Consider the following 26,506-nt stretch of genomic DNA (forward strand, 5'->3'; position numbering starts at 1 on the left):
GTTAGCTGTGAGTAGTGACACCAGAATGAGAAACAGTGATAGCAGTAAGCAGTGACACCAGAATGAGAGACACTGCTAGCTGTGAGAAGTGACATCAAAATGAGAGACACTGCTAGCTGTGAGTAGTGACACAAGAATGTGAGACACTGCTAGCTGTGAGTATTGACACCAGAATGAAAGGCACAGTTTTCTGTGAGTAGTGACTCCAAAATGAGAGACACTGCTAGCTGTCAGTAGTGACACCAGAACAAGAAACACTGCTAGCAATGGGTAGTGACACCAAAGGAGAGACATGGCTAGCTGTGAGCAGTGACACCAGAATGAGAGAGACTGCTAGCTCTGAGTAGGGACACCAGAATAAAAGAAACTGCTAGTTTTGGGTAGTGACACTAAATGAGAGACATGACTAGCTGTGAGTAGTGACATCAGAATGAGTGGCACTGCTAGCTATGGGAAGTGACAACAGAGAGAGAGAGAGAGACTACTAGCTTTGAGTATGGACACCAGAATGAGAGACACTGCTAGCTGTGAATAGTGACACCAGAATGAGAGAGACTGCTATGTGTGAGCAGTGACACCAGAATGAGAGGCACTGTTAGCTGTGAGTAATGACACCAGAATGAGAAACACTGATAGCTGTGAGCAGTGACACCAGAATGAGAGACACTGCTAGCTGTCAGTAGTGGCACCAGAATGTGAGACACTGCTAGCTATGGGTAGTGACACCAAATGAGAGACACTGTCAGCTGTGAGCAGTGTCCCCAGCATGAGAGACACTGCTAGCTGAGAGTAGTGATCCCAGAATGAGAGACACTGCTAGCTATGAGCAGGGACACCATAATGAGACACATTGCTAGCTGTGAGGAGTGACACCAAATGAGAGACACTGCTAACTGTGAGCAGTGACACCAGAATGATAGACACTGCTAGCTATGGGTAGTGGCACCAAATGAGAGACACTGCTAGCTGTGAGCAGTGACACCAGAAAGAGAGACACTGCTAGCTATGGGTAGTGACACCAAATGAGAGACACTGATGGCTGTTAGCAGGGACACCAGAAGGAGAGACACTGCTAGCTATGGGTAGTGACACCAAATGAGAGACACTGCTAGCTGTGAGCAGTGACACCAGAATGAGAGATACTGCTAGCTGTGAGTAGTGACACTAAATGAGAGACACTGTTAGCTGTGAGCAGAGATACTAAATGAGAGACACTGCTAGGTATTGGTAGTGCCACTAAATGAGAGACACTGCTAGCTTTGAGCAGTGGCCCCAGCATAAGAGACACTGTCAGCTGAGAGTAGTGACCCCAGAATGAGAGACACTGCTAGCTATGGGTAGTAACACCAAATGAGAGACACTGCTAGCTGTTAGGAGTGACATCAGAATGAGAGACATTGCTAGCTGTGAGCAGTGACACCTTAATGAGAGACACTGATGAGTGTGAGTAATGACACCAAATGAGAGACACTGCTAGCTGTGAGCTGGGACACCAGAATTAGAGACACTGCTGTCTCTGGGTAGTGACACCAAATGACAGACACTGCTAGCTGTGAGCATTGATACCAGAATGAGAGACACTGCTAGCTATACATAGTGACATCAGAATGAGAGACACTGCTAGTTGTGAGTAGTGATCCCAGAATGAGAGACACTGCTAGTTGTGAGCAGTGACACCAGAATGTGAGACACTGCTAGCTATGGGTAGTGACAGCAAATGAGAGACACTGCCAGCTGTGAGCAGTTGCCCCAGCATGAGAGACACTGCTAGCTGAGAGTAGTGATCCCAGAATGAGAGACACTGCTAGCTATGAGCAGGGACACTGTAATGAGACACATTGCTAGCTGTGAGGAGTGACACCAAATGAGAGACACTGCTGGCTGTTAGCAGGGACACCAGAAGGGGAGACACTGCTAGCTGTGAGCAGTGACACCAGAATGAGAGATACTGCTAGCTGTGAGTAGTGACCCTAAATGAGAGACACTGTTAGCTGTGAGCAGGGACACTAAATGAGAGACACTGCCAGCTGTGAGCAGAGACACCAGAATGAGTGACACTTTTGGCTGTGAGTAGTGATACCAGAATGAGAGACACTGTCAGCTGTCAGTAGTGGCACCAGAATGTGACACACTGCTAGCTATGGGTAGTGACACCAAATGAGAGACACTGCCAGCTGTGAGCAGTGGCCCCAGCATGAGATACACTTCTAGCTGAGAGTAGTGATCCCAGAGTGATAGACACTGCTAGCTATGAGCAGTGACACCATAATGAGACACATTGCTAGCTGTGAGGAGTGACACCAAATGAGAGACACTGCTAGCTGTGAGCAGTGACACCAGAATGAGAGACACTGCTAGCTATGGGTAGTGACACCAAATGAGGGACACTGCTAGCTGTGGGCAGTGACACCAAATGAGAGACACTGTTGGCTGTTAGCAGGGACACCAGATAGAGAGACACTTCTAGCTGTGAGCAGTGACACCAGAATGAGAGATACTGCTAGCTGCGAGTGGTGACACTAAATGAGAGACACTGTTAGCTGTGAGCAGGGGCACTAAATGAGAGACACTGCCAGCTGTTAGCAGGGGCAACAGAATGAGTGACACTTCTGGCTGTGAGTAGTGATACCAGAATGAGAGACACTGCTAGCTGTGAGTAGTGACACCAGAATGAGAGACACTGCTAGCTGTCAATAGTGACACCAGAATGAGAGACACTGCTAGCTGTCAGTAGTGGCTCCAGAATGAGAGATGCTGCTAGCTATGAGTAATGACACCATATGAGAGACACCGCTAGCTATGAGTATTGGCACCTGAATGAGAGACACTGCTAGGTATTGGTAGTGCCACTAAATGAGAGATACTGCTAGCTTTGAGCAGTGGCCCTAGCATGAGAGACACTGTCATCTGAGAGTAGTGACCCCAGAATGAGAGACACTGCTAGCTATGGGTGGTGACGCCAAATGAGAGACACTGCTAGCTGTGAGCATTGAAACCAGAATGAGAACCACTGCTAGCTATAGGTAGTGACACCAAATAAGAGACACTGCTGTCTATGGGTAGTGACACCAAATGACAGACACTGCTAGCTGTGAGCACTGATACCAGAATGAGAGACACTGCTAGCTATACGTAGTGACATCAGAATGAGAGACACTGCTAGTTGTGAGTAGTGTTCCCAGAATGAGAGACACTGCTAGTTGTGAGTAGTGACACCAGAATGAGAGACACTGCTAGCTGTGAGTAATGACACCAGAATGAGAGACACTGCTAGCTATGAGCAGGGACACCAGAATGAGAGACACTGCTAGCTGTCAGTAGTGACACCAGAATGAGAGACACTGCTAGCTACAGGTAGTGACACCAAATGAGAGACACTGCTAGCTGTAAGCAGTGACCCCAGAATGAGCGACACTGCTAGCTGAGAGTAGTGACCCCAGAAAGAGAGACACTGCTAGCTGAGAGCAGGGACACCAGAATAAGAGACAATGCTAGCTATGGGTAGTGACACCAAGTGAGAGACACTGCTAGCTGTGAGCAGTAACATTAGAATGAGAGACACTGCTAGCTTTGAGCAGTAACAACAGAATGAGAGACACTGCTTGCTGTGAGTACGGGCACCAGAATGAAAGACACTGCTAGTTATGGGTAGTGACACCAAATGAGAGACACCACTAGCTGTGAGTAGTGACATCAGAATGAGTGACACTGCTAGCTGTGGGTAGTGACACCAAATGAGAGACACTGCTATCTGTGAGTAGTGATATCAGAATGAGAGACACTGATAGCTTTGAGTAGTGGCACCCGAATGAGAGTCACTGCTAGCTGTGAGTAGTGACATTAGAATGAGAGACACTGCTAGCTTTGAGCAGTGACACCAGAATGAGAGATACTGCTAGCTATATGTAGTGACATCAGACTGAGAGACACTGCTAATTGTAAGTAGTTGCCCCAGAATGAGAGACACTGCTAGATGTGAGTAGTGACACCAGAATGAGAGAGACTGCTCGCTGTGAGTAGCGACACCAGAATGAGAGACACTGCTAGCTGTGAGCAGGGACACCAGAATGAGAGACACTGCCAGCTGTGAGCATTGACACCAGAATGAGAGACACTGTTAGCTGTGAGTAATGACACCAGAATGAGAAACAGTGATAGCAGTAAGCAGTGACACCAGAATGAGAGACACTGCTAGCTGTGAGAAGTGACAGCAAAATGAGAGGCACTGCTAGCTTTGAGTAGTGACACAAGAATGCGAGACACTGCTAGCTGTGAGTATTGACACCAGAATGAAAGGCACAGTTTGCTGTGAGTAGTGACTCCAAAATGAGAGACACTGCTAGCTGTCAGTAGTGACACCAGAACAAGAAACACTGCTAGCAATGGGTAGTGACACCAAATGAGAGACACTGCTAGCTGTGAGCAGTGACCCCAGCATGAGAGACACTGCTAGCTGAGGGTAGTGACACCAGAATGAGAGACACTGCTAGCTGTGAGTAGTGACACCAGAATGAGAGAGACTGCTAGCTGTGAGCAGTGACACCAGAATGAGAGACACTGTTAGCTGTGAGTCGTGACACCAGATTGAGAAACACTGATAGCTGTGAGTAGTGACTCCAAAATGAGAGACACTGCTAGCTGTCAGTAGTGACACCAGAACAAGAAACACTGCTAGCAATGGGTAGTGACACCAAATGAGAGACACTGATAGCTGTGAGCAGTGACCCCAGCATGAGAGACACTGCTAGCTGAGGGTAGTGACACCAGAATGAGAGACACTGCTAGCTGTGAGTAGTGACACCAGAATGAGAGAGACTGCTAGCTGTGAGCAGTGACACCAGAATGAGAGACACTGTTAGCTGTGAGTAGTGACACCAGAATGAGAAACACTGATAGCTGTGAGCAGTGACACCAGAATGAGAGACACTGCTAGCTGTCTGTAGTGGCACAAGAATGAGAGACACTGCTAGATATGGGTAGTGACACCAAATGAGAGACACTGCTAGCTGTGAGCAGTGGCCCCAGCATGAGAGACACTGCTAGCTGAGAGTAGTGATCCCAGAATTAGAGACACAGCTAGCTATGAGCAGGGACACCATAATAAGACACATTGCTAGCTGTGAGGAGTGTCACCAAATGAGAGACACTGCTAGCTGTGAGCAGTGATACCAGAATGAGAGACACTGCTAGCTATGGGTAGTGACACCAAATGAGAGACACTGCTAGCTGTGAGCAGTGACACCAGAATGAGAGACACTGCTAGCTATTGGTAGTGACACCAAATGAGAGACACTGCTGGCTGTTAGCAGGGACACCAGAAGGAGAGACACTGCTAGCTGTGAGCAGTGACACCAGAATGAGAGACACTGCTAGCTGTGAGTAGTGACATCAGAATGAGAGCCACTGCTAGCTGTGAGCAGGGACACTAAATGAGAGACACTGCCAGCTGTGAGCAGGGACACCAGAATGAGTGACACATCTGGCTGTGAGTAGTGAAACCAGAATGAGAGACACTGCTATCTGTCAGTAGTGGCTCCAGAATAGAGACACTGCTAGCTATGAGTAGTGACACCAAATGAGAGACACCACTAGCTGTGAGTAGTAGCACCTGAATGAGAGAGACTGCTAGGTATTGGTAGTGCCACCAAATGAGAGACACTGCTAGCTTTGAACAGTGGGCCCAGCATGAGAGACACTGCCTGCTCAGAATAGTGACCCCAGAATGAGAAACAATGCTAGCTATGAGCAGGCACACCAGAATGAGACACACTGCTAGCTGTGAGGAGTGACACCAAATGAGAGACAGTGCTAGCTGTGAGCAGGGACAGCAGAATAGAAGACACTGCTAGCTATGGGTAGTGACACCAAATGAGAGACACTGCTAGCTGTGAGTTGTGACATCAGTATGAGAGACACTGCTAGCTATGGGTAGTGACACCAAATAAGAGACATTGCTAGCTGAAAGACGGCACACCAGAATGAGAGACAATGCTACCTATGGGTAGTGACACTAAATGGGAGACACTGCTATTTGTGAGCAGTGACACCAGAATGAGAGAGACTGCTAGCTCTGAGTAGGGACACCAGAATGAAAGACACTGCTAGTTATGGGTAGTGACACTAAATGAGAGACACTACTAGCTGTGAGTAGTGACATCAGAATGAGTGGCACTGCTAGCTATTGGCAGTGATAGCAGAGCAAGATAGACTACTAGCTTTGAGTATGGACACCAGAATGAGAGACACTGCTAGCTGTGAAGAGTGACACCAGAATGAGAGACACTGCTAGCTGTGAGCAGTGACACCAGAATGAGAGAGACTGCTAGCTGTGAGCAGTGACATCAGAATGAGAGACACTGCTAGCTGTGAGCAGTGACACCAGAATGAGAGACACTGTTAGCTGTGAGTAGTGACACCAGAATGAGAAACACTGATAGCTGTGAGCAGTGACACCAGAATGAGAGACACTGCTAGCAGTGAATAGTGATACCAGAATGAGATGACACAGCTAGCTGTGAGTAGTGACACCGGAATGAGAGACACTGCTGTGACTAGTGACACCAGAATGAGAAACACTGATAGCTGTGTGCAGTGACACCAGAATGAGAGTCACTGCTAGTTGTGAGTAGTGACACCGGAATGGGAAACACTGATGGCTGTGAGCAGTGACACCAGAATGAGAGACACTGCTAGCTGTGAGCAGTAACACCAGATTGAGAGACATGGCTAGCTGTGAGCAGTGAAACCAGAATGAGAGACACTGCTAGCTGTGAATAGTGACACCAGAATGAGTGACACTGTTAGCTGTGAGTAGTGACACCAGAATGAGAAACACTGACAGCTGTGTGCAGTGACACCAGAATGAGAGACACTGCTAGCTGTGAGTATTGACACCGGAATGAGAAACACTGATAGCTGTGAGCAGTGACACCAGAATGAGAGACACTGCTAGCTGTGAGCAGTAACACCAGATTGAGAGACACTGCTTGCTATGAGTAGCAAGGTGCTGTTAGTAGTACTATCTTAGTAGTAACAGTGCATAAACATACAACTCCCTCCCGACACTTCAAGCCTACAGACATGCAAATGTAATAGCACAGACAGTTAGTTGGGCACTGAAACCACTGATTTACGTGTATAGTAAGAGAAATGCATACACATGCATGTAGACAGTGTACACAATCTCAAGTGACACTACAGTCACAGTTGCTACCAAGAAGTAGGTGCACAGCAGTTCCAAGATTACATTAGAAGGAAATTATGCTACACATGCTCTGTATGTTGCATCCATCATGAAGGACAAGAGGCATCTGTTACTCCATAGGGCAATGAAGTCACCCATAGAGTCTCAAGACCTAATGAGATGCAAATGCTAGATAGTTCTCTACAATATGTAATGAGGGGAACTCAGTGCAAATTTTTCAAGAATTGTTCACCTTACTATTACACAGCACATCAGTTATCTGAACATGCACTGTGTATTCTGAACATCCTGGATCTGTGAGGTAAGAAGAGAGGGAGAAGCACACACACGCACGCACGCGCACACACACACACACACACACACACACACACACACACACACACACACACACACACACACACACACACTAGCAAATCACAGAAGGCACATGATGTGCTTCCCTCCCCTCAGGATAGGTGTGCCCAACCTCCGTGCTGCTCCATCAATCACACAAGCTCCTAATGAAACACATATGGCTGTGAAATGGACACTGCTAAAGACTGTTAGTTTTATCCTCTGGGGGAAGCATTTTTGAATTTCTCTAATTAAGTCAATGCTAAGATGTGGGCCATAATATAGTTGTTTAAAACAGGGTTTATAGGTATGATGGAGCTAGATTTATAGGATTAGATAATAGCCTGGTAGTTGGAATTGACCAGGGAGGAGGTGACTCATTGTGGGATGCAGGCTGTGGCAATATTTGTTATGATGATGTCAAGGAGATTTGCACCTCTAGTGGGATGGAGGACAACTCGAACCAGGGAACTAACATAAGAAAAGTTAAGGAATCACTGGGCATATATGTTATTGATTATGTAGGGTTGCCAGCTGATGGATGGGTGCTTGAAGGTTTCTAGGATTATTTTACTGGATTTAATAGGTGTAATCTCCATTTGATTTACTTATTTATCATAGTCAGCAGGGAACATTGATAGGAATCTGTAATTAGCAATGATGTAGTAGTTAATCTTGTTCACTGTCATTAGGATTTCCCAGAGGTCTATGTTGGTATCCTGTTTAAGATGGCATGAGATAGTAGGACTGTCAATGATTATAGGTACTTCCTTATTGTTCCTATCAGTGCAATTCATCCACATTTCAGTAACTACACATACATGTGCGTGTGTAACGGTCAGGAAGGCCTCAGGCTCAGGCACTTTGTGTGTTCATTCATATCACTGAGCAGTGCAGCTTTATGTAGGCTGGATTGAAATTTGCTATATTAGTTATGCCTAGAGCACAGATTCTGCCAAAAAAAGGCAATATGGGGCAGCAGATGTTCTAGCCAGTATGTGAAAACCGTGAGAAGTGAAGGCCATCCCTGGTGAAACAGACAGGTCTGTCTGCTATAGCCTTACATGCTGACATATAGTGAATCCTGCTGAAGTTACTCTAATTAACAAGACAATTGTTAAAGTTAGTTATTTTATATATACATTGTGGCATTGTTCTTGAAAATAACCGATACAGCTCAGGACAAGTGTCTGTGCTGTCTTGGATGTATGCATGCTGAGCTTGACCATGGATTTCTGCATCTCCACTTTCATGTGGGAAATCACAAGGTTCACATGTGGGGGAGTAGTGAGACTTAAGCATCCTTGGCACATCAGGAATCCTGGTACCAAAGAGACCACTGCCATCACCCTATAACTGTCCAGCCTGGTGAGAAACATTTCTGTGATCCTGAAGATACAGTCATCTTTAACTTGAGCATTGCCATGAGTGGCTGCAGGCACTGAAGACATCATGGGTGTAGGCTTGCAACTACTATAACTTCTGCTGAGAGTCGATGAAGAGTTTGCAGGTGTGGGAGCAAGCATGGGAATATCTTTACATGGCTGAAGCTTATTTATAAAGTGGCTAGGAGGCTTAGGCTGTGATCTCTTTAGAATCTCAGCATATGTGAGTTTAAAGTCAGGGTGTTGTGAGGTGGTGGAGGGATGTTTGCCAAAATTCATAGGTAGTGAGAGACTTGCCTCCCGCTAGAGTAAACTAGATGATTTTACTGTTTGGAAAGACCAAGGAGTTGTTGATAAGCATAAAGCAGTTGTTACACTGCCTGAAGGTCTCTATTGGTAACAAGCTAGCCAAAGATGTTGCTAGAGCTGACTGTGATCTTATGGTGACAGCAGATGCTGGGTGAACTAGGGGGTGATCACTTAATGTTGAAAGCTAAGGGCATTTACACAGTAAACACACTAGGATAACTATTCTATGATTCCTACTAGGATACAAACGTAACCACACTCTAGATCGCTCTACTAAACCACAACAAAATATAACACTTGTTACAAAACTCTGTAATTAGTAGTAGTCACAAAACTCTGTCACCATAATGTTTTATTCTAGAAGGTTAGATGAGACAAGGGTACTATCAGCAGGTAGTTTACAGATTCTAGTTAGCAGTTGCGTCTTTATTAGATCAGCGAAAAGGCATTACAGCGAATGCTGTTTCGTGTATGCATATAGACCGAGACCCCAGGTCACCAATTTTTTTCCTGTGAAAAAAAAATCAGTAGACCAACAAAACACAACACACCACTTAAAACATTGCAAAGTGGGTGGCTTCACCCCCACACCCCCCAATGTGTCCCCCACCTCCCAACTAAATATACCAACTCTGAGATCGCACTACAGTGGGGTAAAGGGTAATGTCATGGCTCAGGTCAAGCGCTTTTTTTCCCTGTGAAAAAAATCACTGACCTGAGCTTTTGCTGTTTTGGGATTTTGGTCTATATGTGTTGGTGAAACGGCATTCACTGTAATGTCATTTCGATGATCTAATATAGACCCTATCAGTTTAATATATACAAGTATATGAACAGTGAAAGATAATACAAGAATGATAATAGAGGCCACAGAAGACAGCTTTACCTGCAGACTCAGCAGTGTTGATAAATGAATAATTACAATGGGCCCATATGGTATCACAATAGCAGATATGGTATAGGATCCTCAAAGTGTAACAAGAGGTGATCCTGGCAGTGTTGGGACATAGCTGAAGGACAGTAATAATGGAACCTCAAAAATAAGACTCGGTAGGTGCCTACACACCTGCAGTAAACTATATGCCAACAGAAAATGTGGTTTAATGTAATAACAAGCCAACTGCATAGAGGCAGTGAATATATTTAAAAAAGACAATATCACTGTCATGCAGTAATAGAGGCATGTAAACTGTTAGTATGTATCCACAAAAAGGTGATGTTAGGTAAAAAAACAAAAAAACCCAGCCATAAGCACAGTGATATAAACAATTTTGGAAGAAGAGCAATACCAGATAAGAATTAATATGTTGCTGCCGTAGGTGAAGATTCAAGTGAATGGTATGTGCAGGTGTGTTTGGTGCTAGAAAGCACAGTGTAGAATAGCACATCAGAAAAGGCTCATCTTGCCAGCCTGTCTGACTACCTGATACTTTACCTGAGCTTCTACTTGTTTAACTGTTACATGCACCTGTCTAAATTCTCTTATAATTCTTCTTACTCACTCATAAAGATTACCACCACCTTGCTTTCTGCCGGTAGGACAAATGGATGAATTTATATGAATTAAAGCAAATTATATGATTCCATTACCGAACAATTGCCTAATTCTTTTTTTTTATTACTACAAGTAACTTACACCCTGCATTCGATCATAAGATCAAGAGGCATACTATTAAAATATGGGGTACCTTCAGCTTTGGATAAATAATCTTAAAAGGTGTGGTCACTAAACAGAGTTGACATGCAAAAGACGTGATAAGACTTGATAACAATGTGTTAACTGCTTATTTTACCTGTCTCCTATTAATTTGTTTCCGTTTTACAGTTCCTTGAAATACGTTTGCATAGTTCTGTGAGACACATCAGCAGAAACTGGAATGTAACACAACTCAAGACTTCCTGAATAAACAGTGATATCATGCACACACTGGACATTAGAAGATAAAACTAACAGTCTGAATAAATATTTTGTTCTTTCTCCTGCTTCCAACATAAATAGAAAATTACCTCAGAAAAGCAGTTTCAGATTTTATATGCATGCATACGTAAAGGCAAGAGTTAGTTTCATTTCTTTTCTGACACTCACTACAACACACTGTGTACATTGCATTAAGCAAACTAAATTGTTGTGGTGCTGTAAATCTCTGGAAATGTAGCACTGTTTATGCACTCCCGGCACATGCAGTGTTTTGTTTATAAGACATCACAGTCATGTGTGCAGAATGTAGCTTATAGTGGGAGGAGAGTGTCGCCGATCACTGAATCCACTTCCTTCTTTTGGAACAGCAGTATTTGAACACAGCTGTAGGAAGCAGATAGCTGTTACTTACAAGTCAGGGGGGAGCAGTACTACATGCTGGATCTGTGCCGTTCTCATCAGATATAGCTAACAGTCATGAGTATGGAGGATATTGTCTGTACTGGCTGGCTCATCAAATCCCCTCCAGAAAAGAAACTAAAGCGATTTGTAAGTACACATTGGGAGATTTTATTCTTTCTTTGTGCCTTTGACACTGTGTAGTACTATTTCCTACTTTGGATTCCAGTGGGTTGCTGCTGTTTTGAAGGATACATTATCACTTGTACTGCAGAATGCACTAAAATACATCTTCCCTGTTTAATGAAGCTGTATAAACCTCCTTTTTTAAATGTCATGTTACGCTGTAGAGACATAGTAAAGATGTGCAGGTAATTCCTTCTTTATAGCATGTGTCATGTTACGCTTATTCTCTTTCCAGGCAATTATATTGCTAAAACTGGTAGCTTTTTCCAAAGGGAAGCACCCAGGGAACATAACATTTTCTATCTACTGCTTTTCATATGCTGGCTGGTGCCTCTAAAAATGAATGCACATGCTCTGCCCTTATAATTTCTAATACTTTCAGTAATAATTATTGAAACAGTCGTTATTCACGTCGTTAGATATTTTCATCAAAAGATCTCCGCTTGCTGGTTGATGCAAAACAAATAGTGTTGCAGTTACATTTTTAAGCCTCATGCATTTGACCTTTGTGGATGTGTTTGTATAACAAACAACCTCTTTTGAGCTTAGTAAATTACAATATTTATGTCTGTGTGATACGTATATATATATATATATATATATATATATATATATATATATATATATATATATATATATATATAAAATATGATATGATGCTGTGATGCTTGCTAATACACATTGGGCCACTCATTTTGCATATTCCATGTTAGCATGTTAAACTGTCCATCTCTTTACTACAAAAACAGGGTGTGTTTTCAAAACATAGGCAGATCTTTCACAGTAGGGCTGCTGTGATAGCAAGCCAGGTAAAAACACCAGAGGATCATTTTGATTTGCTTAGTATAATGATAAAGCAAAAGCCATCAGGGTGTATCCAGGCAGTGCACATTAGAGTAAATTGTATTCAAGCATGATGTAATTGCCCACCCTGTTCGAACTGTGGGCAGCTGGCTCAGATAATGTATTTCTACTGTTTGCCCCAGAGGACTATAGTAGCCATAAGGCTGTCACCATATGTTACTATCAGGATTCTGTAATCATGTAGAAATTCCCTAAATAGGCCATCAGATGCCTCAGTGCAATTACTTGTTTTCTAAAATGTTTATGCTTACTTTGCACTTTTGTTTCTGTCTCTTAATGAAACTAAACTTTTTATAAACTGACCTCTTAAAAGAATTACCAGCAACGTACCACTTGTAATAGACACATTTGCATCCTGCTTTAATGTCGACCTTATAAGCGAGGCTGGCTCAAAGGGATCATCACTTTCAGTTCATCTTGTGTCATTTTGTGAGTGACAATTTGTATAATCTGATTTGAAAATATTCTAGTTTATATGGCTGTAAGCACGTGAAATAGCTGTGGAAGAATTGACAGAGTTTTTATAATACTGTCCATAAATCCTAATTAGGGGATCATGCAGAATATTTCATTTTATGGCATAAATTATGGTTTGCCCTGAAAACTGGTGGAAGCAGAATATCAATGACCGAGAAAGGTGCATGAATCAAGCTTTTAATTATACAAGATTACTGTTCTTAGAATTCTGATTAATTTTACTAGGGGGAGCTCTTACAGTAGTGCTAGTGTTTTGTGGCACTTCAGTCTCTCTAGATTTCTGCAAGAGCATTTCTCATTTTGTTTTTCTGTACAACATGGGCTATTAGGAGTAGTACGTACAGTATCCAAACATAGAAGACATGGAAATGTGTTGTTCCAGACTAGGGAGGATGAGGAAGCAAAAAAGGTGTATTAATATGATGCACTGTGTGTACTTAACGTATATTGTATATACCTACATATATATATATATATATATATATATATATATATATATATATATATATATTTACACACACACACACACACACACACACACACACACACACACACACACACACAAATGTATATCTTTACTTCAACAGTTAATCACATAATCCAGTTTAGCATTGCAGACGATGCTATATCTACTGATATGGCCTTTTGCACCACAGCTTCCAGTTTGTACAGGAATTTACTGTGACTGGCAACATTTGTGTGCATACATATACATATATATTTAAATACATATGTAAGTACACACGTGTTTGGATAAACACCAGAGAACCTAATCTTGAATGGAATTCCAGTCCATCATAGGTCACACTCGCTCTTATGGCTTGCATACCTGCAGGGTGGCAAATTGGCAATATGAAAGATTGCCAGTTCTGCTACAGGTTCATATTTGAAATGTTGGAAGAAACTGCAGCATCCAGTCAAAAATAAAAGACAGACCCACAAACACAGTGAGGACATGCAGACTCAGTAAAGAAGGTATCCAGATTGATAACCAGACAGGAGAACCAAGCACTATCTGGCAGTATTTTACCATACCATTATGTACATTCATCCAGCTACTTTAAAATCTGCATTGTTAGTTTGTTTACTGTAATTTGTAGTGGTGCTAAAGACACCCCACACACACATGTGTGTGTGTGTGTGTGTGTGTGTGTGTGTGTGTGTGTGTGTGTGTGTGTGTGTGTGTGTGTGTTGGTGTATCAGACTAATGTACCATTTAGATAACTTGTTGCTTTGTCATGCTTTTAGAATATGTGAGTAAAATATAATATGATGATTTGAACCATTCATTTATAATCTGGCCATGCTTGGGGTGAGAGCTGTTTTAACAATAAAGTGTCGGGAGACCGACACAGTACATATCTTGCAAACAACAATTATCAGATTGTTTTATTTCCAAATTTCAATAAGTTATAATGTAAATAATATCATGTCAAATGTGCTTAAGACTGTAGAAAGCTGACAGAGCAAAATAGTCTGCCTTGATTCTGCCACACTTTGTATGACTTCTTAATTCTTAGCCTCAGCAGCACTATGGCTTCATATTACAGCTGCACCATTCGGCAGTGTGACAGCCAGAAGATACTGTAGAGGTTTATTTAAACTTCTGCTCTCTACAACAGACAGCGGTTGTAGACTGTGCTTGCTTACTAGGGCCTTCCCCAAGCAGCAGTTAACATTTTACTGATACTTGTGTGGTACATTGATCGCCTGTATGTATTAAAAGAAGAAGATTCCAGCCTACTAACCAAATTGTGAATGAGCATGCATTGTCCATATAAGCTTGTCCGTTAGCTTAGTTAAGGTGAGATGACAGTGGTTGGCCAGCTGTGAAAAATAAATCAACAAGATTGAGTAGGTGAAGAAGTATCTTTCTGGGCATGTATATGAAGATGCATTTTAGTGTGTGGTCCACAGACCATCAGGCTTCATCTAGATTATGACAAGAAATTTGCCGTTGCATACATCTGCAAAAGCATGGCTTAAATTTTTCATGGGAATATTCTTGGAGTATTTTTTATTGAAATGAGGTATGTTGTGCTAAAGTTGGAATTGTAGGAAAAGATTTTGTAGCTGTGTTTCAGCTTTAGCATCTATGTTCCTTTTTGTGATGCTGGAAATAAAATCTAATTGCTGTGTTAATTAACACAGTTCTACATTTAATTGATTTTCAGTTTTACAAAGTCTGTATCTATTCCTCCACCATTGTGCACTAGAATTTTGGTAAAAGCACCCTAATGTATAATAATTTTTCTAACTTTTTTGCCATTCACTGTTAATTCCTGTACAAATTGGACCGTGTGCCATCACTGCCACATATGAGTCATCTTGCTTAACACTGACTAGTAATGCTGACACAGACTTGCAGTGCAGACAGTGACTATGAATGTTTACATTACAGTGCAACATTATCATTATGGATACAGAGGCAACTTCCTCAAGTGGCACTGTAGAGTAGAACTTCTCAAAGGCATACCAGACACCTTAGAAATGCCATACCTCTATAGCATATTTAGAAATGTCTCTGTGGTCATTAGCCTAGTAAAAAATGGTGAAACCTATACCATCCAAGCCCTAGCATACATATACTCCTTAGAATAATCTTACATTCTCTAAACTGTCTGATACATTTGGGGTTGCGTGGTTAGGCTGAAAAAGATCCCTGTGGTCATTCACCTAGTATAAATATATGAACCTATGAATAGCACACATGCTTGGAAATGCCATACCTTGGTGGTAGATGAAACGTATTGTGCAGTTACTATGATTTGAGATGTTTCATTTGCCACTGCAAGTGTTGTCCCAGGGATCCCTCCTCCCAAGAGACAATAGAGTTCAGACGTACATTCCCTGAAGTTATATCTTCTGCTTGAAAGCTTCTCTTATAGCAGTTTAGCAAAGTTTTCTCTTCAGTACCTATGCTTTTACTCATGATTGTTGAATATTTTGCAGTTTTATGATTATAATTATGAATCCTTGTGCAAAAGTGCATAGTTTTGTTTGCTGCTAGTATTATCTCTTACAAATTACAGCCACATATTTGTAGTAACTACCTATTTTAGGTAGTAGTTTGAATAAATCTTCACACAGCTATAGACTTTGAAATTGGATATATTCCATCTGTCCCACTTAGTTTGACCATTATCCTTGTTTAAAAATGTGGCAGGACTGAGATGTTCTGCTATGATGTAGCTGCATGTGTCAGGGAGCAGTCACATTGGGAAGTGTGTGCTCATCCTTCAAGAAATGGCATCTGTAGAGTCTCAGAAACTGCAGCAGGGGTGATAACAGCTACTGAGGTAGTGGGGGAAAGGCCCTGATGACTGCCTGGATAATGACCCTGCATTTCTCAATCACCTCACTGGGGGAGCAAATGGGCTGATGATGGCTGTTGTCCCCACTAGGAATGAATGGGCCAGATAGGATGCATGAGGCTGATGGTCACAGATAGAGGGGTTAAAAAAGACACTCTGTTTTCTTTAATATCAAAATATAGTGGCAATGTGTTATGGCAGGGTCATGGGTAATTTGTTTTTTATTCACTGTGTGTGGGACAGGCTCCAATTTAGTCACTCAAGCTACCACCTCAAAACTAAGCAATATCTCTCATCATGGGAAAAATATGCATTGAGCACTCTGTGCTGTAGCATATCATCATGTTATTCTCCTCATTCTGTTAGTGAGCAGGTGTTTTACACCTGCTGCCTCACTGACATCTACTCCAACAATGACTTATATGTTCAGTTTTGATTTGTGTGATACCAGCTTCTAAACAGGCAAACTCCACAGACTTTATTTTAGTCCACCGTCATGTCTAATGAAAGATATCTTTTAGAATAGTCTTTTGTGGTGTTCACATTCTACATCCATGCTGCCTTGGTTCTTATGTTCCACTGATCACCATACATCTCACAATTATTTCTTTCAAAAGTGATTCATTGCTGTTATTTACCACTGACATCGAACTGGCAGGAAGCTAGTTCCCAACTTCTCTACCTGTTCCTAGTGGCTAATTACATCTGTACTGTTCCTGTCTTTTAATAACCTTACCTTGGTTCTGCAATTTTTTAAAAGGAAGAGCTAATGGGAGGTTTTAATCTTTTGTTAATTAAATGGAATACACTGATTTAGTGATAAGACTTCTGATTAACAGCTCCACAGTCCATGGTTCAATCCTCACCTGTTCATGGTCTGTGTGGAATTGTCCATTTTCTTTCTCTGTGCCTGAATGGGTTTTCTATGAACACTGCGATTTCTTCTGAACTTCAAAAACCACAGTCAATTGGCTATAGTAAAATTTCCATATATGTTGCACATTGCCCTTGTGACCAAGTTTGTGGATGTAAAGGGTCCAAGAAGGAAATGTCCATTAATATAATTTTTCTGCTATGTACTTTAAGCAGATAACTGTATTACTTTGCTTCTGTGCTCCTATGTGCCAAAACATATAAAATATGAAAAGAAACAAGTAAGCAGACAAATATTGTCATTCTTTATCATTATGAACTTAAATGCACTTTTTAATGTATTCCTTTACAGTGGCTGCTCATCTAGTTATATATTCTTTGTAGAATATGTGAAAAACTAAAAAAATTAATGTTATATATTGGGAAAACATTTGATTTCTTGATTTGCAGAAGGATTTTCAGGAACAGCATTTCTGATCCTGTTAGAGCCTCTTAACACATTTTAGCATATAGAGGTAAAGCTATGAAGTACTTATAAACTTCAGCTTTCAGTCATGGGTGTGAGTTCCTCATTCAATTTTTTTAATGTGTATGACTTTGACCAAATTTCTCAACCAGGCTGTGCTCCCACTGTAACCCTGAAAAAAAAGTATTTGTGCGTAGTAAGCTTACCGATTAAAAATAGATAAAAAAAAATTCTAATAGCTGTAATTTTGTTATTGTTTTAGGGAAAGAAGGGAAAACAGTCTGCTCATCTTTTGGATCTCACCATAGCTGAGAGTCAGCTGACTCCAGATTAGGGATTGAAACATCTTTTTCTGGAAGATGAATTTAATATGAATCACTGCCAATGCCCTACTAGAGATTTCTTCTGTCCCACTGGTGAGCAGTAATAGCCTGTTTAAATATTTTATTCATTTGCAAAGTACCATTTTAGGAGGGATAATGAACTATGGTGACATTAATTGGTACTAATGTGTGTGGAAGGGGGCACTTTTTTCGGTCTTTTCCCTTGTTCACACCATGCTGTTTCATCAGTGCAGGTCTTGTGCATGTGATATCACAAGTGCAGCCAAATATGGGTATCTGTTGCACATTCTAAACTAGCTATAGCATTCACTGCTCAAACTCCATCTCCACTGCTATGGGAAGGCAGTTGAGAAACACACAGGCTCTGACCCTCTCCCCTGAGACAGTGTAAATCTGGACAGTAGTCACTCAGTCCCAACACCTGCCCCTGTCTGATATTGAACACCTGTGCCTTTTTGTGGTGCTACTTGAAGACATCTTAAAACCTGCACCAGCAGGTCAGCTGTGATACTTATCTGCCTTTAAGTACTCTTTGATATCTTTCTCACTTCCTCTTTTTTAATTTTATAAATGAATGAATTACCCTTAGAGAAATCTTATCCTTTATAAGTATCCAAATTTGTACTTTCATTTCCAAGGGAGAAGACTATTGATATAGGGGCATGCTGATGTCTTTAATAAAGAAATTGAAATTCTTGTCCTGGCCCCACTGTATTATGCTGACTTTATATATACTAGTAACTAACATATCTTAAGCTTTACTTTGTTCTTTCCACTATCATGAATTTATTTTTTTCACCAAGTTAGTTCAATCGCTACTAATTCCAGTAAGTGTTCATTAGTATCTTATGAGAACTGTAGTCAAAACTGAAACACTGGTATTAAAAAAATAATAACATCTATAAAATGTAGCTGGTTAAGAACACAGTGTATCACAAATAAACAAAAGCTTCACATTGATGGGGTGTACAAGCTGGATTGATAACCAGTATGCATCAGACCTTTAAAGTTGAAAAGTTCAATTACTTTAAAAATAAGTTTAGGCACACTGCTAATCCCACAAACTGAAAAAATCTCAGATTCTAGAAAGAAAAAAACTGCCATGTCCTCATGCATGTGTGTTTTATACTATAAAGAAATTGACAACATGTGCAAAATTAATTGGTTTATGCTGTTTTATGTGCTAGTTTTATACTCAGATAATTGCAAAAAAGCGTCCTCTGCATTTGTGGTTTGTGATATTGGTTTTCCAAAAAAAAAGATCTAATTCTATAAATCCCAAAGGTCAACAAGAAAAAAAAAAGCTGGCTTATCAGATCTGAAGAAACACTTTGAGACAGGATGAGGAGGATGAATACCAGGAAGCAGGGCTGTTATACAACAAATGTGCTAACTGACCACAAAAACAGACAGCACATGCCTGTTGGTATGAGTAAACTTAGTATATAGTCTGGCATAATACTGAGGGGCAGTGGGGATGGTAGTGGTGATAAATATTTTCACCTTGAGAGAAGTCTCAGACTGAGAATATTCTGGTTAGCAAAGGGGGAGAAGATTTGTTTTCCCCTTTGCAACAAATGCAGCGCACCTTTGTAACATTGCTTGGACACAATGCTTGGTAAAATGTTCGGAATGGTAGCACTCAGAGAGTAGTTCATAAGCTAGCAGCTTCTCCTCTCTTCCCTTTGTCCTTGTGACACTCTCCATCCTCTCTATGTCACCTTTTTTGCATATTCAGTTCTGGGATATGCTCATTTGACCTTTTGTATGGATATTAGCATGACTTCTGTTAGTCAGATAGTCATTTGTTTGCCCCTTCTGTTCACAGAAAACTTCTAAAATTAGCCTAAACTGCCCGACATTCTTAATTATAGACTTCGTACAAGTGAACATCTGTGCATATGCAGTGTAGATTTATCTATGAAGTTTGTGTGCGTGTGTTGATATCTTTTAAATTTGTACTCTGGAAAAACAAGTTCATTAAAACGTGTTCTTTTTCAAAATGTTTAAGTTAGCTACTGAATGCTTTCTAATTCTACACTGTAATGTTTTACTGATAGAAAACATTATACTAACTGGCTTGAAATCAGATGGTTTCATTTGGTTCCATATTTTCTACTGGCCTGAGATGACTTCTGGAATTGTTTGATTCTTTGTTCCCTGAGCAAGTGTTAAAAGAAACAGTTCACTGACATACGAATGTTTCTCTAAAGTATAGCTGGCTGACTTTGTACACAGATGGATGAATGAGTATGCCTGACACTTGAACCGTACTCATTCACTGGTATGTACCTGGTGGCCAGTAATGGCAGTACCAGTTAGGGGGTCAGGCCACACCTTAAGTACATATCCTAATTATTAAAAAGTATGTTTTTGGTAGGGTTACTTTTGTTCAGAATGCTTTAGTGTCTTGTGATTCAAAGACTCATAAGTGTGTAAATTGTGTCTCAATTACTTTTCACTTATTTTATTTTACCTCCTTTAATGAATTTTACATTGTTATTTTTTTTATTTATGTCAGCTGAAACAAAATAAGGTCCCTGTTTAATTTACTGATATTTTCAGATTCCATCAATCATTGTGATTTAGAAATGACAAATGAACAGGATTCATTGTTCATGGATAATAGGAAAATAATTATGAAATTGATTCTCTAGGATTTATCCAGATTGGTATTCACTGCTGTTCCAGATATTAATCCACAAAAAAATGTAAACTGCTCCTGAGAGTTTTATTGATGCATTATGAGCAATTCATTCTGATACTGTTTAAATAACAAAATATACTTTTTATTGTTCCCAAATAACTGCATGACTTTTTTTCTTTTTTTGTTCACAGACCACTTTCTGTGTACTTCATCCTAACCAGGTTGCTTGTATGGTGTGGGGAAGCTTAGCACAATGACTTAGGCTACCTTCACCTTTTAAATGCAAATTAATTTATTTATATGATTTATTGTTTATTTACTTATTAAACAGGTATATCCAAATGAAAGGGACATTTACTGTCGAGACCCGAAGATAAGCTCTCTAATTATAGGTTCATAGGTGATTACTAGTCTAACGGCACAAGAGCCTTTACAAGCCTGGCCAATAATGCCCAGGATATGATAATATTATATCTTAATTCCTTAGATATGGGATGGAGTAGTATCAGTGTAGTGGGTCTTTGGTGTTGGAGTCCTGAGTCATTTTACAGACTGCCTTCTGTATCTATAAGGGACATAGGCAGTACTCCAGTAGTAAATGTATGGTTCCCCATCCATTTAACCAAATTGTTTTTGAGGAGAGTGAGGGATGGCTTTTGTTTTATGAAGATGGGAAGTTTATTTCATAGAAGAGGTAGCCTTTGGGATATCAGTATAAGGAAACAAATACAAAGTATATGCTCTAACAGCAATGCAATCTAAAGTGTACACAATTCAGCAGAATGCTTCAGGAGAGAGTTTTTAGTGTAATAATAATAATAATGATTATTATAGTAATGGGGAGTACAATGCCAAGAAAAGACAAATTATGACAGAATCTTTATACCCAAATGAATGATCAAAATGCCTGCAAACTGAAAGCAGAGTTAGACTTTAAGTCATTAATATTTTTATTATGATTGTTGGGCCAGTTCAGTTTTTTTTAATGCATACAGTGGTGGCCTTGAACGGTTGTTGCTATTAGATGTTGCAGCATTATCATAAGATAAAGAAGATATATTCAACCTCTACTCAGAGAAGTTAATCAAAAAACACTTATTTAAACAGTAGCTTGGATACCAGCAATCACTCAGAAGTAGAAATAGTTTTACACGAAAGATATATTTGTGATCTGTAAAACAATCCCAACATCTGACTGACATTAATATATACAGTACATTAAATGAGGCAACTTGGGAAAGGATGACTTATGCAGGCTATTCTGTTAGTGCTATCATAACATAGCCGTGCATTACATTTTGGTGGAAGCCATGCATTTTTTTCTGCCACTGATAATTAATTTGGAAGAGCAATGAAAAAGATAATCAACCTACGAAGATTTAGGTCATAAAAGTGCAAAGGCAAGACTTCAGATGACTCTCCAAAATAACATTTACAGACATTTATGTAATATTGACATTAAGGAACATGGTAAGTTGCAGAGAAAAAAATATGAGAGATTTGGGTACAGCTAGTCATATTCAGGAAAGGGAAATATGCATGTTTTTAAATGTTTACAGCCTTTGGACCCAATTTAGTTACTCCATATGATACAGCAGTGTTATGATTTGTTGAAACTTTGCAGTTTTTTTCTGTTCAAGGCAAGAATAGATTATTTATTTTTATTATTTTTATTTTGTTTATACTTTGCTGGCCTGGCTAGTCCCATTAGGCAAGTGGCCTCTTTTCAAGAGAGAACTGACGTGTTATTTATACTACTAGTGGAAAATTGGCCAGGATGTCAGAGAACTCCCCCTCCTCTCTATGATAGCTGCTGTGGGGTCTTTTACTTCCACCTGAGGCTGAACTCCCACCAACTCAGGCTGATGATGCTGTGGTTTAGTGTCTCATCTGAAGGACAACACATTTCAGAGTGCGGTGCTTCCCCTATACCACACTACAGCGTCAGTGCTAGAAATTAATCCATGCACCTGGAAATAGAAACCACAGCCTTCTGTTCTTCCAGCACCAAAGCAAGTGTGCTACCTGTTGCACCAGTGACACTAACAGGATTCCCAAAACTAACCACTTTGGGAAACTCCTCCTAAATGTTTTCAGAGACTTAGTTGTTTGGTGCCACTTAAGTGTGGTCCAAGGATTATCTGCTTTCAACGGAAATAACAGAAAAAAAGAGTGAAAATACCACCAGAAGAACATTACCTGCTAAGGCAAGATACAACACACTTCCATCAAGTACAAAATCAAAATATTAGGAAGGAAAAGAAACTTGAGACAGTTCTGTGCTATGTTTCACTGCTTACAGACTGAGCCTCCATGTTATTTACTATATTAAAAGAGCACTGCAGAACTTTCCGCTTTTACCTATGGGAGGCAAGGCAGAAATGTGAGACCTATAGTTACAAATAACAAAGCCTTCTTATAAAAAAGCTTTACTGCTGTAACAGTGAGATGGTGATATTCGGATTTTAGTGTTTAGAAGTTGTGGGACTTGCAGCACTGATTTCAGACTTGTCATACAGCCAGGTCTAAAGATATCAGCTTCTGAGAAACTTCACCATGCAGTGTGTGCTTTGATTCAGCGTTGGTTCTTATTGTTCCAAAGACTGGGCCTTATAATACTCGGCTAATAAAGAAGAGTTACAAGTTTTAGACTTTTATGAAATGTAGTAATCTAGAAAATAATGCCCATGCCCATTTAGGGGGTCCCAACATGTTTATTTCTAAAAGTTAGAAATATTTCAAACATTTATGTCATTGTCAATGCTTTACCCTCTTTCCTTCCATCTGATCATGAGGTAATTCTTCCAGTTTAATGGACCCCAGTCTTCATTTTTAATCCATCCACAAAGCCACCTGGTGGTGTGAACTTTGGGTCTAGATGATTCTTGAAGTGACACCCTGACCCTGTTTGCAAAAATGGGAAAAAAGGGTGGGTGGATGGATGAATGAATCTTCTGAATAGTTATGTAACACTGTAAATAACCTTTGACTGTCTTATCCCATAGTGTGTGTGTGTATATATATATATATATATATACATATATATATATATATATATATATATATATATTTATATATATATATATATATATATATATATATATATATATATATATATATATATATATATATATATATATATATATATTTATATATATATATATATATATATATATATATGGTTTCACTTCATAATCTCGAAATGCTGAAATCTCGAATTTCAGCATTTTGAAACTACGAAGCCGAATCATTCACAGTCACGAAACCCACAATCACGAACATACATACACCACATAACACACACACCATTCTACCCACAGCACACAAACCACACAACCCTACACTACATGTAAGCAGGGGGGCAAGCCCCCCTGCACCAGCCATGTGGGGGGCTACACCTCCCTACTTATATATACCAACTCCGAGATCGCACATAACAAAAAAAAAAAAAAAAAATCACACCTCTGCATTCTACACTTGCACACAAATACATATCACACATACACAAACACCAACAAATCCAACACTCACACTCATACTTACACCTCCCTACCCTTACCCACACATACAATGTACAAAAACACACACATACACTCATTCACCTTCAATTCCAAACACCATACCAGCCAAACACTTCATGTAACTTACCGGAAATGCATAAGCATGGATTCGCGATATTCGAATTCGCTCTTATGCACTTTTGGCATTCTGCATTTTCAGCTTCATGGTTTCAGAATGCTGAAATTCGAGATTATGAAGTGAAACTATATATATATATATATATATATATATATATATATATATATATATTTTTTTTTTTTTAATTTATTTTTATTTGACATTTGTTTACTGGGAAAGTCTGACTGGGCATGTGCTCATTTTCAGTGGAGGCCCGGGAAGAAAAACTCCAGAAACACATTAGAATAGTTACGTTTTTCCATTTTGTACATAGAAATTCAGATATAATACAATATAGATACAATCAGCACTGTCAAGAACAACAAAAGTTGTGTAAATAGCAAATTAATAAGAAAATAGTATTATAAGAACTATATGAGTCTAGCACACGCTATATTCAATGTAATACAGGTTAGTATAATAGGATGGAGAAAGGGTAGAGTAAAGAGAGAAAAAGAAACATCAGGTAGATATGGATTAGAGGTGGAAAGGATGGAAAAAAAGGATAAGGTATAATGGCTCATAGGGTGGAACATGAGAAAAAAAATAATATTGCACTCCAGCTATGAGAGTTGAGACAGAGAACTAAGCTGGCAAAAGGCATTGGCAGAGCCAGTTACATAGATGTTGTTTCAGGTGAGATTTGAAGGAAGAGTAATGGGGTACATGTCTGATAGATTCAGAAATCAGTATATTTATGTATGATTGATTAAAGGTCTCTGTCCTGGAATGCATTATAAACTAGACTGTACAGCAGATGAAACAGTACTAAGGAAATGTATTCATTTAATTTGTCAGAAAGATATTTTGAGAGCTTCCTCATAATTTCTGATCCCCATAATGCCTTTACAACTTCATAAATATAACTGGGGTGAAAATTCAGAAGGGAAATTAGATTCTTATCACAGAAAAGGCTGAGATGATACTGCATGTAGCCATATGGTAATCAGTTTTATTATTCACAGACCAAATATTGATAATGAGGCTTGCAAATTCTTTGCATGGTATAATGTATATTCAAGCACACCAATGGATCAGATTTGGGTCCTTTTTTGTTTGGCATTTTTCCTCATATGTTCAGCCTACACAATATTTTTATTTTGAAATATGCAGGTAGATTTAAGGTGGCTAACTGTCTAATTTGCAAGGAGTTAAAGGCCAAACTACAACATTTTTCTGATGACTTAAATATTTGGTGTGAAGACAGTGTCTTTCAATAAAAGCAGATGCTCATCTTACTCCTTTTTTATGAAGAATCCTGTTATGATGTCCTTCCATATCACTGTTGCAGTATTCATCACTTCTGGGATATCCTGCCAAGGATAACCCAGTGTCTAGCCAGTACACAAAAGCCTTTATTACCTAGGGAACATCATATATCAGACATATGCTCCCTGCACAAGTATAAGGCATAAAGGTAACGTATGTATGCTCCAACACAGACCTTTGCTGCCAGTCCTAATGCCATTATAGTATATCGGCCTAAATGCCCGTCAGTTTGCTGGTTATACTGAGCCTATGTCTTTCAGATAAGTACCCAGTTCGGGTTCTTTTTTCTTTTTCTTACAATGTTCATTGGGTCACATGCCATCCAAGAAAGGGAAATGTCAGTGTGGGAGACAGATTCCCCATAAAGACCGCCATGATAGGGGCCTGTTTTGCTTAGCTGCATCTCACAACCAGTCAGTGTTCCACCTGTCAGATTTCTGTAACCAAGAATTTGTGTAGTTGCCTTTCTTCACTTTCCATTTACCATGAGACACAAGATAACATGACAGAATCCACTCACCCCAAGGTACAGTTGCCACTTAAAAAGAAGGCAAAAAAGTCTAGGCCTGAGTCTGCTGCTGTCCATCCTCTACCGGACATATCTCTTGAGGTGAGTTATGACCCAGAGGATAGTCTGGCATTGCCAACAGTTTCTTCTGCTGTGACCTTCTCAGACGCCTGATTGGAACCTACTACTTACATGTCCTCAGATGCCTTGTATACAACCACCACACTATTGTCATTGTGGACCGATGTAGTGGGAGAACCATGGCTGATTATTTCCGAGGTGCCTAAAGCATTCCTCAGATCCATGCTAGGGAAGAGGTGCCAGGTAACTTG

General features: G+C 40.1%; 1 protein-coding gene across 1 annotated transcript in view; it reads left to right on the forward strand.

Moving 5' to 3' along the window:
• The first annotated feature begins 11,548 nt into the window (after positions 1 to 11,548).
• The window catches only part of GAB3 (GRB2 associated binding protein 3), a 980,339-nt gene continuing 965,381 nt past the window's right edge, over positions 11,549 to 26,506 (forward strand). Inside the window, exon 1 of the mRNA XM_044057216.1 lies at positions 11,549 to 11,698. Coding sequence (XP_043913151.1) covers positions 11,627 to 11,698 — 72 coding nt within the window. The 5' untranslated portion in view covers positions 11,549 to 11,626. The remainder of the gene's footprint in view (positions 11,699 to 26,506) is intronic.

This window comes from Protopterus annectens, chromosome 15.part0 (genome assembly GCF_019279795.1).
Source record: "Protopterus annectens isolate FY-2018-M chromosome 15.part0, PAN1.0, whole genome shotgun sequence".
Lineage (NCBI taxonomy): Eukaryota > Metazoa > Chordata > Ceratodontiformes > Protopteridae > Protopterus > Protopterus annectens.